General features: G+C 35.4%; 1 protein-coding gene across 2 annotated transcripts in view; it reads right to left on the bottom strand.

The window, feature by feature from the left end:
* TEX10 (testis expressed 10) overlaps nt 1-15,834 on the bottom strand; it is a 57,966-nt gene that overhangs the window by 12,765 nt on the left and 29,367 nt on the right. For both annotated transcript variants that reach the window (XM_045780343.2, XM_045780344.2), the window contains exons 9-11: nt 14,837-15,014; nt 10,347-10,435; nt 8,300-8,433 (exon numbers count right to left, since the gene is read on the bottom strand). In XM_045780343.2, coding sequence (XP_045636299.2) covers nt 8,300-8,433; nt 10,347-10,435; nt 14,837-15,014 — 401 coding nt within the window. The remainder of the gene's footprint in view (nt 1-8,299; nt 8,434-10,346; nt 10,436-14,836; nt 15,015-15,834) is intronic.

The following is a 15,834-nucleotide window of genomic DNA, read 5'->3' as shown; positions in this document are numbered from 1 at the left end:
ATAGTTTCCACTGTCTTCAGAGGTCCTCAGCAATTCTTTGGTGAAATTCCCCTTTAATCTATATTTATGGTCTGTGTTTGTGTGTCTCTATTACTAAGGTAGTGCCCTCAGAGGTCTTCAATGAGCACTGGTGTGTCCACTGAAGCCCCAATCCACTTCCAGGCCAAGAAGTTTACCCAATCATTATTACTTGAGCACCGTGAGTCACACAGGTTATTGGCTTAAGCCTCTCTGCTTCTGCAGCTTAGAATTTAGGAATGTCAAGGCTGGAGGGAATCCAACCTCTCTGAATTCTTCCCTTGAGTCTCCAATTTTTTCAGTTCAGTCCTACAAGACAGCCAAAAGGTTGGCAGGATTTTCTGTCCGCCAATACAGGCCATTTGATAAAGCCAAATTCTTATCCTCTTGCTGAGAGAATGCTCCAGTGTCCTGAGGTATATTGCTAAAAACAAAGCTGTGCGTGTGCAAGGTAAAATTCTATGAAGCCAAAGAATAAACAAGAGCTATGAACAAAACAATTCCCAAAGTTCAAAGAGAGCAGACGCTTAACCGCTATGCCACCCAGGCGCCCCTCTTGTTGAGTTTTAAGTGTTCTTTGAATAATTTAGGCAAGAGTACTAAATTCGAACCAACCAGAATGCAGTCTTCATAGAAGACTAGGTTTACTCGGATGGTGATCAGAACGAGAACATTAATAGCAGGGATAAATTAGCACAAGGGAAGAGTTGGTAAGCTTTTTCTGTAAAGGGCCAAATAGTACATATTTTAGGCTTTGCAGGCCACATACATACTCTGTCACATATTCTGGTGGGGTTTGTATTAACAGTTGTTTAAAAAAAAAAGTAAACACCACTCTTAGCTCCAGGGTGACACAAAAACAGGGCAACCTGGTTTTGGTCTATAAGCAGTAATTTATTGATCCTTGACTTAGTAAAGGCTATTTGCTCTAACAAACCACCCTGACCAAAACTTAAAAACAAGACTCAAAAGGATAAAGCCGATACTCAAGTAACTTGACTGCCTCCCAGAACAAAATAAAACATTCCAACATAATCTAACACATAAAATTTCCATTGTCCAACATGCACTCAAAAACTACTAAGCATGACAAGGAGCTTGAAAATGTGCTACATAACCAGGAAAAAAACCAATCAACATAAATGACATGACAGAATTAACAGGTAAGAACTTTAAAACAACATTATAAATAAGTTTAAGATAAAGAAGGGGCGCCTGGCTGGCTCAGTTGGTGGAGCATGTGACTCTTGATCTTGGGGGTTGTAGGTTTGAACCCCATGTTGGGTACAGAGATTACTTAAAAAAAAAGTTAGAGAAAAAAGCAGAGATAAAAAATACATTATCTAAAGTTTAAACTTCGCTTGTTGGTCTTTGTTCATAAATGACATTATTACCTATGCAGAAAATCTTTAACAACTGACAAAAAAATTCCTGGAACTAATAAGTAATTACAGCAAGGTTACAGGATACAATGTAAATACGTAAAAGTCCATCACTTCCCAAAAACCAACAATGAGCAAATGGAATTCGAAATTAAATTTACATTAGCACCCCCAAAAACAGAAATACTTAGATATAAACCTAACAAAATATGTGCAAGATCTGTATGAGGAAAACTACAAATTCTAATGAAATCGAATAATTGAATAAATGGAGGTATTTCATGTTCATGAGATAGACTCAATAATGTCACAATGTCAGTTCTTCCCAACTTGATCTATAGATTCAATGCAAATCCAAACAAAATCCCAGTAAATCATTTTGTGGATATCAACAAATTGATTCTAAAGTTTATTTAAACAGGCAAGAAACCCAGAACAGCCAACACAGTATTGAAGGAAAAGAACAAAGTTAAAGGATTGACACTACCCAACTTCATAAATTACTATAAAGCTACAGTAATCAAGATTCTACAGTACTGGTGAAAGAACAAAGAGATTAATGGAACAGAATAGAGTACCCAGCAACAACAGACAGACCCACAAAGTCAAGTGATCTCTGACAATGAAGCAAAGACAGGCTTTTCAACAAATGGTGTTTAACAATTAATATGTAAATAAATGTAGACTCTTCACAAAAATTAACTCAGAATGGATAACAGACCTAAATGTAAAATGCAAAATACAAAACTATAACTGACTTAGAAGATAACATAGGAGGAAAAACCTAAATGACCTTTAGTACGGTGATGACTTTTTAGATACAAACGACAAAGGCACAATGCAGGAAAGAAATACATAAGCTGGACTTCATTAAAATTACATAATTCTGCTCTGCAAAAGATAATGTCAAGAGTATGAACAGAGAAGCCAAAGACTGGGAGAAAACCTTTAAAAAAAAAAAAAAAGATATGTCCTTTGCAAAGATTTTATTTATTTGACAGAGAGACAGGAGAGCATAAGTAGGCAGAGCAGCAAGCAGAGGGAGAGGGAGACGCAGGCTCTCAGCTCATCAGGGAGCCCGACGTGAGGCTCGATCCCAGGACCCTGGAATCGTGACCCGAGCCGAAGGCAGACACTTAACCGACTGAGCCACCCAGGCGCCCCAAAAGACATATCTGATAAAGTACTCTTGCCTAAATTATTCAAAGAACACTTAAAACTCAACAAGAGGGGCGCCTGGGTGGCATAGCGGTTAAGCGTCTGCCTTCGGCTCAGGGCGTGATCCCGGCGTTATGGGATCGAGCCCCACATCAGGCTCCTCCGCTATGAGCCTGCTTCTTCCTCTCCCCACTCCCCCTGCTTGTGTTCCCTCTCTCGCTGTCTCTATCTCTGTTGAATAAATAAATAAAATCTTAAAAAAAAAAAAAAAAACTCAACAAGAAAACCCAATTAAAATATGGGACAAAGACCATAACAGATAATCTCACCAAAGACATGGCAAATAAACATATGAAAAGATGCTCCACATCATATGTTATCAGGGAAATCAAAATTAAATAATGAGATGCTACACACCTATTAGAATGGCCAAAATCCAAAACACTGACACCAAATGCTGGCAAAGATCTGGAGCAACAGATACTCATTCACTGCTGGTACAACTGCAAAATGGTACAACCACTTTGGAAGACAGTGTGGTGTTCCTTACAAAATTAAACACACTCTAACCATATGATCCAGCAACCGTTTCCTTGGTATTTACCCAAAGGAGTTGAAAACATGTTTACACAAAAACCTACACATGGATGTCTATAAACCTATACAGCTTTATTCATAATTACCGAAATTTGGAAGCAAAAAAGATGTTCTTCAGTCAGTGACCAGATAAACTGGTACATCAATGCAGTATTATTCAGCACTAAAAAGCAATGAGCCATGAAGCCATGAAAAAACATGGAGGAAACTTAAAGAATATTACTAAGTGAAAGTAACAGCCAATCTGAAAAGGCTATATCTTGTACAGTTCCAATATATGACATTCTGGAAAAGGAAAAACTATAGACAGTAAAAAAAACCAGTGGCTGTCAGGGGTTGGGGAGCATGGAGGAGAGGATAAGCAGGCAGAGCACAAAGGATTTTAGGGCAAAAAGACACTCTGTATGAAATTAATGGATAATGTGGCATTACACCTTTGTCCAGATCCATAAAATGTATAATGGCAAGAGTGAACCATAATGTAAACTGTACACTTTGGGTAATTACATCAATATAGAATCATTAATTGTAGCAAATGTACCACTCTGGTGGGGGATGTTGATAATGGAAGAGGCTATACATGTGTGGGGGGAGGGATTGTACAGGGGAAATACCTGTTCCTTCGTTTCAATTTTTCTGTGAACTTAGAACTGCTCTAAAAAAAAACAAAAAACCTTAAAGAATTCTTTGGTTGGATTTAAGAGCAGATCAGATAATGCAGAAAAGATCAGTGAAGAACTTGAAGACAGCATACTTTCTGAAGAGACAGGGGAAAAGTGTTTAAAAAAGAAGTCTCAAAGACCTACAGGAAAATGTCAAGAATCTAACATACACATAATTGGGAGTCCAAAGAAGGGGACCCAAAACATTTTTTTGAAGGAATGACTGACATTTTTTTCCCAACACAATAAATTATAAGCCTAAAAAAAACATTCAGCAAACATCAAGCTATTAAAAAAAGGGGGGCACTTGGGTGGTTCAGTTGGTTAAGAGTCTGCCTTCAGCTCAGGTCATGATCCCAGGGGTCCTGGGATGGAGTACCACATCCGGCTCCTTGCTCAGGGGGGAGCCTGCTTTTCCCTCTGCCTGCTGCTCCCCCTACTTGTGCTTTCTCTGACAAATAAAATCTTTAAAAAAAGAAAGAAAGAAAGAAAAGAACACCAAGGCATTAACACAATCAAACTGCTGAAGAAAGTGATAAAAGGATTATCCTGAAAATATGTGGGAAGAAAAAACATGTAGAGAAAAAAAAGACATTATATACAGAAAAACAAACATAAGAATGACCTTATATAATATCATTACACATTATATTATGGTATCAAGTGGTATAGTATAGTTTGAAGGTACGCTGTCTTAAGTTAAAGAGCAAACACCTAAAAACATAAAGAGGCACAGCTAATATGCCAAGTTGGAGATGAATGCTAAAAATACTCAAACTATGAAAACAATGAATCATGGCACCTTACTACAATAAGATACCACACAGGAATGAAAACAATGAACAACTGCTTACACATTAACTATAGATAACTTTATTTTTTTAAATTTATTTGAATTCAATTAATTGACATATAGTTTATTATTCATTTCAGAGGTAGAGTTCAGTGATTCATTAGTCTTATATAACACCCAGTGCTCATTACGTCACATGCCCTCCTTAATAACATAAAGAGTATACTGAAAAAGCAAATTACTGAAAAATATTTCAATTTTTAAAAGTTTAATACAATGTAAATTTAAACAATATAGTTTGGAGTTATGTGCTAATATGGCAGAAGTATCAAGAAACAAGAATATAATAAACAAAATTTAAAACAGTGTTAACTCTGAAGGGAAAGGGAAAGACACAGAGGGGTTTCAAAAATAAAAATGGTCAGGGGCACCTGGGTGGCTCAGTTGGTTACGTGTCTAACTCTTTGATTTCAGCTCAGGTCGTGATCTCACGGGTCATGGGATCAAGCCCCATGTCGGGCTCCACACTCAGCAGGAGAGTCTGCTTGAGGATTCTCTCCCTCTGCCCCTCCCTTCACTCTCTCTCTAAAATAACTAAATCTTTTAAAATTAAAAAATAATAATAAAACTGTTCTATTCTTTTAAAGATTTTTATTTATTTATTTGACAGAGAGAGAGACAGGCAGCGAGAGATGGAACACAAGCAGGGTGAGTGGGAGAGGAAGAAGCAGGCTCCCAGCAGAGGAGCCTGATGTGGGGCTCAATCCCAGAACGCCAGGATCATGCCCAGAGCCGAAGCAGACACTTAACGACTGCACCACCCAGGCGCCCCAAAACTGTTCTATTTCTTAAACTGGATTTATGTCTTATTATTCAGAGCTTATCCATGTTAAAAAATATTCTTTTACAACCATCCAATATTTGGTAAATGACAATTAATAATAACCTTCAAACCTTTCATTGGCTCTGGAATAGAAGTCTCCATTTGTAAAAGGTATCTCTATACAGAGATTCCTGTTTCCTTTGTGATCTTTCCCTGTTAACTAGTTTCCATCATTAACAGGAAGGTCACACAATTCTTCCTTCAGTGCTCAGAAGGAATATTCACAAAGATACTAAATGAAAATGGCAAGGTCCAGATTAGTGGACAAAGTATGTCATTTCTATAAAAGAAAACCAAAATAATATATTTAGTCACTTTGTGAAGACAGATGATATCTAAAAGAATGTATTTAGAAACTGGGAAGTAAAAATGGGTGGCTGAGAGGGAATGGAAGAAGAATTTATTATCTTCCATTCTGAATTGTATTTTGTGGATAATACCCACTAAAAAAAGTCTGATTAAAAAAAAAATCACTTTGGCCTAGGCAGGTAAAACCACAAAACTGAGCAATCCCACTGTCCTAATAACTTGTTCAAAGGAAATAATTAAAAATAAAATTTTACACTAAGGATGTCAAAAACTATGTGTATTTTCAAATTTTTTTACATGAAAAGGCCAACTTAAAATTTATCCAAAAGAAAACTGAAATCTCCGCTTAAGAACTTCAAAAACAAAAATGTGTCTTTCAGATTTTTCCTAATTATGTCTTAACATTTCAAAGACAGCAACCTGGAAGTTTAATACACGTCCTCGCCAAATGTTCCTTCAGAAATACAGCTGATAACATTTTTATGACAATTTTATCTTGGATTTACACAGATGATATGCTTATGAAAAATTTAAATTATCAGATAAAGGTTATATGACTTGTCCATGTCACAAAACTAGACAATGGCAAATCTATGCCTAGAACAGGGAGTCCACTAATTCCCATAGAGTGCTTTCTCAAATACATCATGATGGTTTAAATACATTAGATACAGTTTGTCCTTTAAAGCTACTCTTACTGGGGCCCCTGGGTGGCTCAGTCAGTTAAGCATCTGCCTCCAGCACAGGTCATGATCCCAGGGTCCTGGGACCGAGCCCCACATCCGGCTCCCTGTTCAGTGGGGAGCCTGCTTCTCCCTCTCCCTCTGTCCCTCCCCCTGCATGTGTGCTCTCTCTCTCTCAAATAAAAATAAAATCTTTTAAAAATATAATAATTTTTTTAAAAATTAAGAAGAAAAAATTCTTACTATTGTTGGCAAGCCCAACCCCACCAATCCAGTATTCAAGGTCTTCACCTCAGGAGACCTGTTTTAGCTCTCTTCATTTACTATGGAGTAGATAAAATTTCAGATGCTAAACCAATTCATTATTTCTTTTCACTTTTCAAAATCAAGCATTTTTGAAGAACTTACATATAAAATTAGTACCAGCATTATGGCAATAAAGAGAAGATAAATATAATTGGCATACTTAAGTATTGTGATGAGACTCAAAAAAATGCCAGGTGGTAAGTATATTAAATATCTATAAAAGGTACAGTCCTAACAGATAGGAAAAATACTAAGGATATTCAGAATAGAATGAAGGAAGTAAATTACAGATCAGTTAAACTCAACTGGTGTATCAACAAAACAGAAGTAGGTTGTAACTTGAATCTGGAGACTACCCTTCAACATGACAAAGAGGTTTAAAAAAACAAAACAAAACAAAAAACCTTTTGGACTACCAATTACAAACTATAAGAAAAGATTATAGTCAGTGTCCTCACCAGAGGCCTTCTGAATCATTAAAAGAAAATTAGCCAGCAGAGAACATAACATCAGAATTTGAAAAAAAGGTTCGAAACCCAAAATTACTTGAGACGACATAAGTGCATTCTTACTGGGTAAGCATTTTTCATGCAGGGAAGGAAACTAAAGAAATAAATAATAGAAATTAATTACTATAGAAATGTCTTAGAGAATCAAATCCCACAGTATCAATATTTGTGATGTTCTTGCATATTTAGCTTACGTATTTTTACAGGTACGACAATTTGGCCTATTAGGGTCAAAGTTCAGCCTAATAATTCCAATTTAAAACATGTATGTAATTTAGAATTTAAACTTGTGATTTTAATTCGATTTTTAAGATTTATAAAGTTTAATTTATTATATATTTAATATTTAACATTTGCGAAGGACTGTCAGAAAATTGAACTACTTGACAATTAGTGAATATACCAAGTTATTTAAATGGTTTGAAATTTTAACTAAGTTTGTAAAAATATAACCAAAGTCCCATTTTTAAAGATGGCTTAAATTTATATTTATCTTAAAAATAAGATTTGCAGGTTGAACTTTAAAACTTAATGAAAGCGAGGGTTTTAAATTAACTTTAACAAACTATGTACTAATTCTCAAAACCAAAGGAACTGCAGAATAATCTTTTTTTTTTTTAAAAAAACACCACCTTCGAGGACACCAAATCCAAGTAGTCTTACTCATCCTTCAATACCTGAGTCAAATTCTCCCTTTTACATAAAAGCATCTACCCTATCTACTCCATACTAGATAAAAGAAAATAAATTTGTCTCTACCATTCAAATTGCTAATTTATTCTATTCCAGTAGTGCAACCTGTAAAGAAAAACACTTCTCTTTTAGAAACATAGATCTCCTATCCAAGATCATAAGCACTCTCAGAACATGGATCGCGTCTGATACTACTCTTTATCTCTAAGAGTATCTCCTATAAAGCAATCCTAATATATAGTAACAATTGGTGGTTGATTAACAGAATTTTAATAATCATGAGTTTCTTTTTAAATGCACTATTACCTCTGTTACGTCCCAATGATGTAAAAATTGATCCAAGTCGGTAAGATAAAGAAACACAGGGGAAAGTTGTGTCTGGATGACATGAGGAACTCCTCGAAGGCTCTGAAGCCAAGTCAACTCTTCTTTTGAAAACCCTGATATGGGTATAAAGAAAGACAATTTAAAAAAATAAATCACAAAGTAAATGATATTCTTCATATTTTTTAAAAATAGACATGACATGTATCTTCAAGTTACAGTCTTCTTCAAGCTACTTTGTTTTCTTTGAAGTTCTTCATGTATTTGAAAAAATGAATTGCTAGCAATGGAGGCAGTAAAATTCATATAAATTATGTACACAAAGGATGTGATCTGACCCAATATATGATACACCAAGACACAGTGTTTTACCACTTATATTAGGAACTTTACCACTTTTACTTTAAAAAAAAAAAAATGTGAAAGGCATACACTTTCCCCTTAATGGTAGGTTTAAAACTGCAAATCAACAATTAAAATGATGTATGACTTCATACATATACTATCTCTAAATTTTCTTATATAATAGCCCTTCAAATACTTTAAAACTACTCTATCCCTCCTAAACCTTTCTGGATTTTGTAAAACAACACATGTATAGTTCCTTCAACTATACCTTATACAACAAAATTTGATTCTCTTACTATCCCTATTACACTTGGTCTAACCTACAGAGACAACGTGACAGTCTCTCCTGAAAGACAGTGCTCAGAATGATCAGAATACCAACGATATGGTCTGCTTTGATGTTCAGATCACTGTATTTCCAGGACACAGCCTAAAGAGTCTTCATGTAGTTTTGCCACATCACACTACTGACTCCTAATGAGCTTTCCAAAACTACTAAACCTGACTGGTACTACTATTAAAACAAAGTCCTTAGGGCGCCTGGGTGGCTTAGTTGGTTGAGAATCTGCCTTCAGCTCGGGTCATGATCCCGGGGTCCTGGAATCCAGTCCCACATTGGGCTCCCTGCTGGGCGGGGAACCTGCTTCTCCCTCTCCCTCTGCCCCTCCCCCTGTTTGTGTTCTCTCCCTCCCTCTCTCTAATGAATAAATAAGATCTTTAAAAACAAAATATAAAGTCCATGCCTTCCATTTCAAATGTGCACATCCAAAACTATCAAATAAACACATTTACCTTGTATGCAATATTTATCTTGCTGGATTTAGCTCATTATCAGCCCTTTGTCAAGTTCTTTTTGGAGTCTGACTTAACCTATCCATTAAGTCTCCTAACTTCAAGTCTTCAGAAAATTTCAAATAATCTCATCTTCATTATTCAAATATAAAATAGAAATACTGAAATAGTACAATCATTTAAAACAACAGTAATACATCTAGCTTACAACATTTCTAAATTCATCTTACTGATTTTGCTTTGAGAGCAAATGAAATGTAGAAAATGGCTAATCGAAACCTGATGTACATTCCTATCAAGTTGAACATTTTAAACATGTTTAAGATGGATATTTGTTCATCAGTTTTTTGAAGTATGCAATGGGGTTTGTATCTGGCTATGTGAAAAGGAGTCAAGTAGGGGCTCCTGGATGGCTAAGTCGGTTAAGTGTTTGGGTTGCCTTTGGCTCAGGTCATGATCCCAGAGTCCTGCTCAGCAGGGAGTCTGCTTCTCCCTCTCCCCCTGCCCCTCCCCCCACTCATGCTTGCTCTCTCTCTCTCTCAAATAAAATCTTACTAAAAAAAATCTTTTTGAAGAAGAGTCAAGTATATCCAATTCACTGTAAACCAAGATAATAAAGTTGAGAAATAAGACTAAGAAAGAAAGAAAAATATAATCATGTGATATTCAAATAATCCCCAGAGTACTTGTACTCTGAGAAATTTAAACATAAATCATGCATATCCCTGCCTCAAGAGCCCAACAATGGAGGGTACAAATATTCCTTCAAAGACTTCCACATTATTTATCATTTTCACAACTTAGACCCAAAGAGCTAAGACAGCAAATCTTAGGAGAATTTTCATGCTAGCTTTTGCTTTTCCTTACTTTGGCAGGTGAATGTCTTTACCTGTAAGTGTTGAAAATAAGAAACTGAAATAGTCCACGTCACTCATCAACCAGTCTTTAACTGAATACTTCCATCCAGAAAACGATGATCTATAATAAACAATGGGATAATTATTACCAGAAGTGACCAACTTGAAGACTCCAGAAAAACAGAACAGTATATAACAATTTTTCCTTATTGAAAACAAATCTGCATTAATAACATAAAAACCCATAGTATATATTCACTTTGTATGTAAGGGCTCAAGTACCATAATATGGAAAATTTAACTTCTAACATATTTATATTTATGTAAAGTTTTCATAAAAAAGCATAATTGGCCCATACATATGGTGTAACCTAGAAAATTTCCACACCACTTGAAAATCAGACTCTAAGGAGCCAAGATGAAGCTTTGCTTTTCAGTAGTAGGTATGGCTGCTACTAGATTTTTATAGTCTTACCTTGCTTACTTAAATGAGTTAAGTTTAAACAAGCTCCAGCTTCCTACCTAAAAACCTATCCTGATTAGGTAAAGAATATTCCTTGTAAAGTCACTCTATGATAATTATGTGTTCCTATACTTTGCAAAGCTGTAACTGGGCCTACTTCATAATAGTGCAGCTCAAATACTGGTAGGGTACTTAAGGGAATAGCTAAATGTAAAGCACCTTCTCATTAAATGAGGATTATCTGGTTCCTGCTATGGGATCAGTTTCCAGTGATTCCTTTAAAAAATCTCGTCAAGTTAAGGCTAAAGAAAAAGACAGCAAATATCAGCCTTAGATATGGAAAAAAAGGGGGGGGGGAATGCTGAGAATGATCAGATCCAACAAGCTGAGGCTACAAATTTTATCACAGCTATCCGAATAAATATCTGACAAAATTAGGAGTTTCTAATTCAATTAAAAGCACTTAATTTTTTTTACTGTTAAAATAGTTGTGTTTATATTAATATTCTTTAAATTTGGGGAGTTAAAATAATGGAAACACCCTTGTGAGTATTATTCCCACAATAAGCAAAGGACTACAAGGGAATATCAAAAGGTAAGAGGTTACAAGAAAGTCAGAAATGCACAATGGAAAGAAGTACTTAGAAAGCAAACTAATATGTTTTTGAACCCAGCGAAAACAGGAATCAACTGTGCCATCCAGTGGCTGAAAGTGGTAGCGGATCCATTTAAGAGTCCACTTCGAACAAACGATAAGCAATAGATCATAATGTCCATAAAATTATGACCATATGTACTGTCTAAGCCAAAATATTTCTGAGAGTAAGATGGGGCAAAAGAAGTAAAGTGAATCTGTTCCTGGCAGAGCAGGTCATATATTTACCACTTAAAACCCAAGCCAAATTTCTTAATGCCAAAATTTCTCCCTTGTCAAAGATTTTTATCTAACAATGCAGATTACCTCTCAACGTTCACGTCTTATGTGTCCCAATCTAGCTATAAATAAACTAAGGGCAGAAAGGGTAAGGAATGAGCAAAAGCAAGTGGAAAATACAAGTAGAATGCTATGGGGGGAAAAGTCAAACTAAAAAACTGCAAGTGGGCAATAAAAAAGGTAGGGGCAGCAACTCTAAGTATACTTTTCAAAAGATAAAATGAATACCAACAGTTTTCACTTGATGGGTTTTTCACACATGGAACAAACTAATATTCTTTGGGGTTAACTCTCTCTGATGAAGACAAACGGCGTCAGAACTACAAAACCTAAATTGAACCTGATCTCACAATCTAATTAATGTAACAGAAAAAAATCATTATTAAAGGAATTATTTCAGAAAAATTAATCTGGCAACAGTACACAAGATAGACGGGATATTATGATAGTACAGGGAGAAGATTATAAAAAACAGTTGGCTAGTATAGTCATGGTCGAGGAGAGAAAGGGATATTTTGAAGAGAAAACCAGATATGAAATAACCCAGCGTATGTCTGAAGGAAACAAACATTGTTAAATTATGAATCTAGGAACTGGTACAATGGTAAACGTCATTGGCCCAAGAAAGTTGAGAAGTCCTAATTTTGTATTATTACTCAAAAGAGAGATTAGTTTGGGAACAATACATCTACAGAGAGAAATCTGCCTAATAAACTCTGCTAAAAGGCAAAATTTAACTTGGTGGACTTTTAATTACAATGACAATCTGCCGTTAATGATTATGAACCCCTATACTATCATTTGTAAATTTATTTTCTTAAGTTACCACAAATCTCCACAATAGTAAAAATTTGAAAACATCCTTGACAAAAATTATTAAGCCAAGTGAATCATAACTGATATTGATAAAGACATTAAATATAGCTTTCAAGGACAATCGGTTTCAAGAAGTATTCAAACTGTTATTTTCAATCAATTTTAAAACAAATCCTTCACAAGTTATTTCAAAGGAATAGAGTGCCCTCTACTGGAAGTTAATAAACACAAAAACACTTAAGGAACAGAAAAAGAAAATTTAATTTTTTTAAAGGCCTAACATTAAATAATTGCTTACTAGACAAGGAGCATTTTTTGTTTATCTAACAAAGGAAAACATGGGAAACTAATAAATGTTTAAAATACTTAAAAATAAGACCAAGTCGTTCTCTAACGCGTGTGCACACAGAAATGTAACACTGAATTTTCACATATAAACACGTTGCAGATAGCTCTCTTTTGTTAAAAGGAAATGTTATCAGTTATGGATCACACTTTAGGCGACTAGATTCCAACATATGTCCTATACTGGTAAGAAGAGACTGTTAAAGAAGCTAAAGAAAGTCTAATAAAGTGAGCTACTCCTACTCAACTGGGCTAGGGGATTTGTATGTGTTAAGAAACCACAAGGAAGTTAGTCTTTAAACCCTTTAGGTACAGCCTAGATTTCAATTTCTGCCTAAAACCATATTAGACCCTGTCCATGAGCCACAATCAATAATAAATATTATTGAACACTGAAAATATTACGCCTGGGGTGCCTGGGTGGCTCAGCTGATTAAACAGCTGCCTTCGGCTCGGGTCATGATCCCAGGGTTCTGAAATCGAGTCCCACATCAGGCTCCTTGCTCAGCAGGAAGCCTGCTTCTCCCTCCCCCTCTGCCTATGCTCCCCCTTGCTCTGTGCTCGCTCGCTCTCTCTCTGACAAAAAATCTTTAAAAAATAAAATATTTTAAAAATAAATAAATAATAAAAATATTATGTCTAAAATACAAACACAAGGTGTTTAAGGATACTTTGAACACTTGCAATATGAAACAGTATTAATTGGTCATAAAACATTTAAAAGTAGGGGTGCTTGGGTGGCTCAGTCAGTGAAGCATCTGCCTTCCACTCTTAGGCTCAGGTCATAATCCCAGGGTCCTTGGATAGAGTCCCGCCTAAGGCTCCCTGCTCAGTGGGGAGTCTGCTTCTCCCTCTCCCTCTACCCCTCCCCCTTGCTTGTGCGTGCGCGTACTCTCTAATAAATAAAATCTAAAAAAAAAAAATTTAGGAATAAAATGATACAGCCACTGTGGAATACAGTATAGTAATTCCTCAAAAAATCAGAGCATTACCATGTGATCCAGCAATTCCACTTCTGGGTAAATAGACAAAAGAATTAAAAGCAAGGACTCAAACAGATAATTGTACACCAATGTTCAAATTAGCATTATTCACAATAGCCAAAAAACGGGAACAATCAAGTGTCCATTAACATAAATAAAAGGTAGTATATACATATAATGGAACATTAGCCTTTAAAAGGAAATTCTGATACATGATGTAACATGGATGAACCTTGAAGAGTTATGCTGAGTGAAATAAGGCACAAAAGGACAAATACTGTATGATTCCACTTATAAGAAGTACCTAGAATAATCAAAAGCATTGAGATAGAATAGTGGTTACTAAAGGGCTGGGGGCGGGGGGAATGAGTTATTGTTTAATGCATGCAGAGTTTCAGTTTGGAATGATGAAAAGTTCTGGAGATGGACAGTGATGCTAGTTACACAACAATGTGAAAATACTTGATGCTACTGTACAGTTTTAATTGTACACTTAAAACTGGTTAAAATGGTTATGTTTTTGTATTATGTATATTTAACCACAAAGAGATTTCAAGTGATTCCTTGTCTGAGTCCACAAACGTATGTATTTCAACAGCTACATTAAATCTGTAGGTCTCCAAAAAGAAGGTCTGTTATCACAATTGCATAATACCAAAGGATTTAAGTAAGCACAGTACTCTCACCTGCCATTGAACCCTTACTTCATGCTCTGATAACTTCAAATCTGTATAAATCTATACAAATACAATTATAGACAATTTCTATCTATACAAATTATTAAAAAACTTGAAACAGTCTTACTTTAGTGAGCTTACTGTATCTAACAATAGTATCAACAGTTTTAATTGTTGCATTAAGAGCAAATGAAGTTAGTAGTAGTATGTAACTTTAAAAGCGTTCTGTGGTTTACACACTGCCAGTAAAAGGCATGGAGAAAAAGACTATATACTTCAAATACAGCTCACTTGAGGATGCTACCTCATGTGCAGTATCCCGATAAGCATGGCAGCCAAACTTGAACTGAGTCTTCCCATAATACAGCAACGGCTTAACCGAGAAAGTAAATCAGCAGGCAGACTGGGTAGAAAATATACAAGCTGGACCAAACGCTGCTGAGACTCTGCTGGGAGAACCACCACAGTGCCTTCTTGTGGATCTAGTGGGGTAGGTACACATATTAAAATCAACTATAAAAGACATACAGAGATTAAATCAATAAAGCAGATTACTTTTTACTGTTAAACTGAATTCCAATATATCAACTACCTAAAAAAAGTTTTATATAAAGCATATGTTTAACTTAAAACTATTTTCTAAAGTAAAACAATGAACATAATCATTATTTAAAGATACATTTAACACTGTAATAATTCCATAATATCCAAGTGTCATGTCTGAAAGAACTCCGATGGGGGTAAAGGGATTGAACACAAAGTAAAACAGTAAAAAACATGCACTTCTGCTAAACAGTGACAGTTACAATATCAACCTAATTTAAAGCAAAAGATACTACACATAAGCAATACTGAAAAAAAGAGACTTAAAAATATAACCCCAAAAAGGTGGAACCAAACCAAATGTCCATCTCTTAATGAATGGATAGATATCAGTGAAAGATCCATACAATGGAATACTAGTACTCAGCAAAAAAAAAAAAAAAAGTTCAGATACATGCACGCTACAGTGCATGAATGCTGAAAACAGTACACTAAGTAGCCAGATTCAAAAGGCCCCATATTATATAATTCCACTTATAATAAATGTTCAAAACAGGCAAATCCATAGAGACAGAAAAGTAGATTTGTCTGCCAGGAGATGGGGAAGGACTACTAATGGGTATAGTTTCTTTTTAGGGTGATAAAAATATTCTGGAATCAGACAGATTGCACAACTTTGGGAATATGTTAAAAACACTGAAATGTACACTGTAAAATGGCAAATTTTATGGTATGTGAACTACATCTCAATAATAAATA

This window comes from Ursus americanus, chromosome 18, assembly GCF_024610735.1.
Source record: "Ursus americanus isolate L20-20 chromosome 18, mUrsAme1.1.p, whole genome shotgun sequence".
In the NCBI taxonomy this organism is placed as follows: Eukaryota; Metazoa; Chordata; class Mammalia; order Carnivora; family Ursidae; genus Ursus; species Ursus americanus.
Note: the sequence above shows the minus strand (reverse complement) of the source record. Positions and strands in the feature narration are given on the sequence as shown.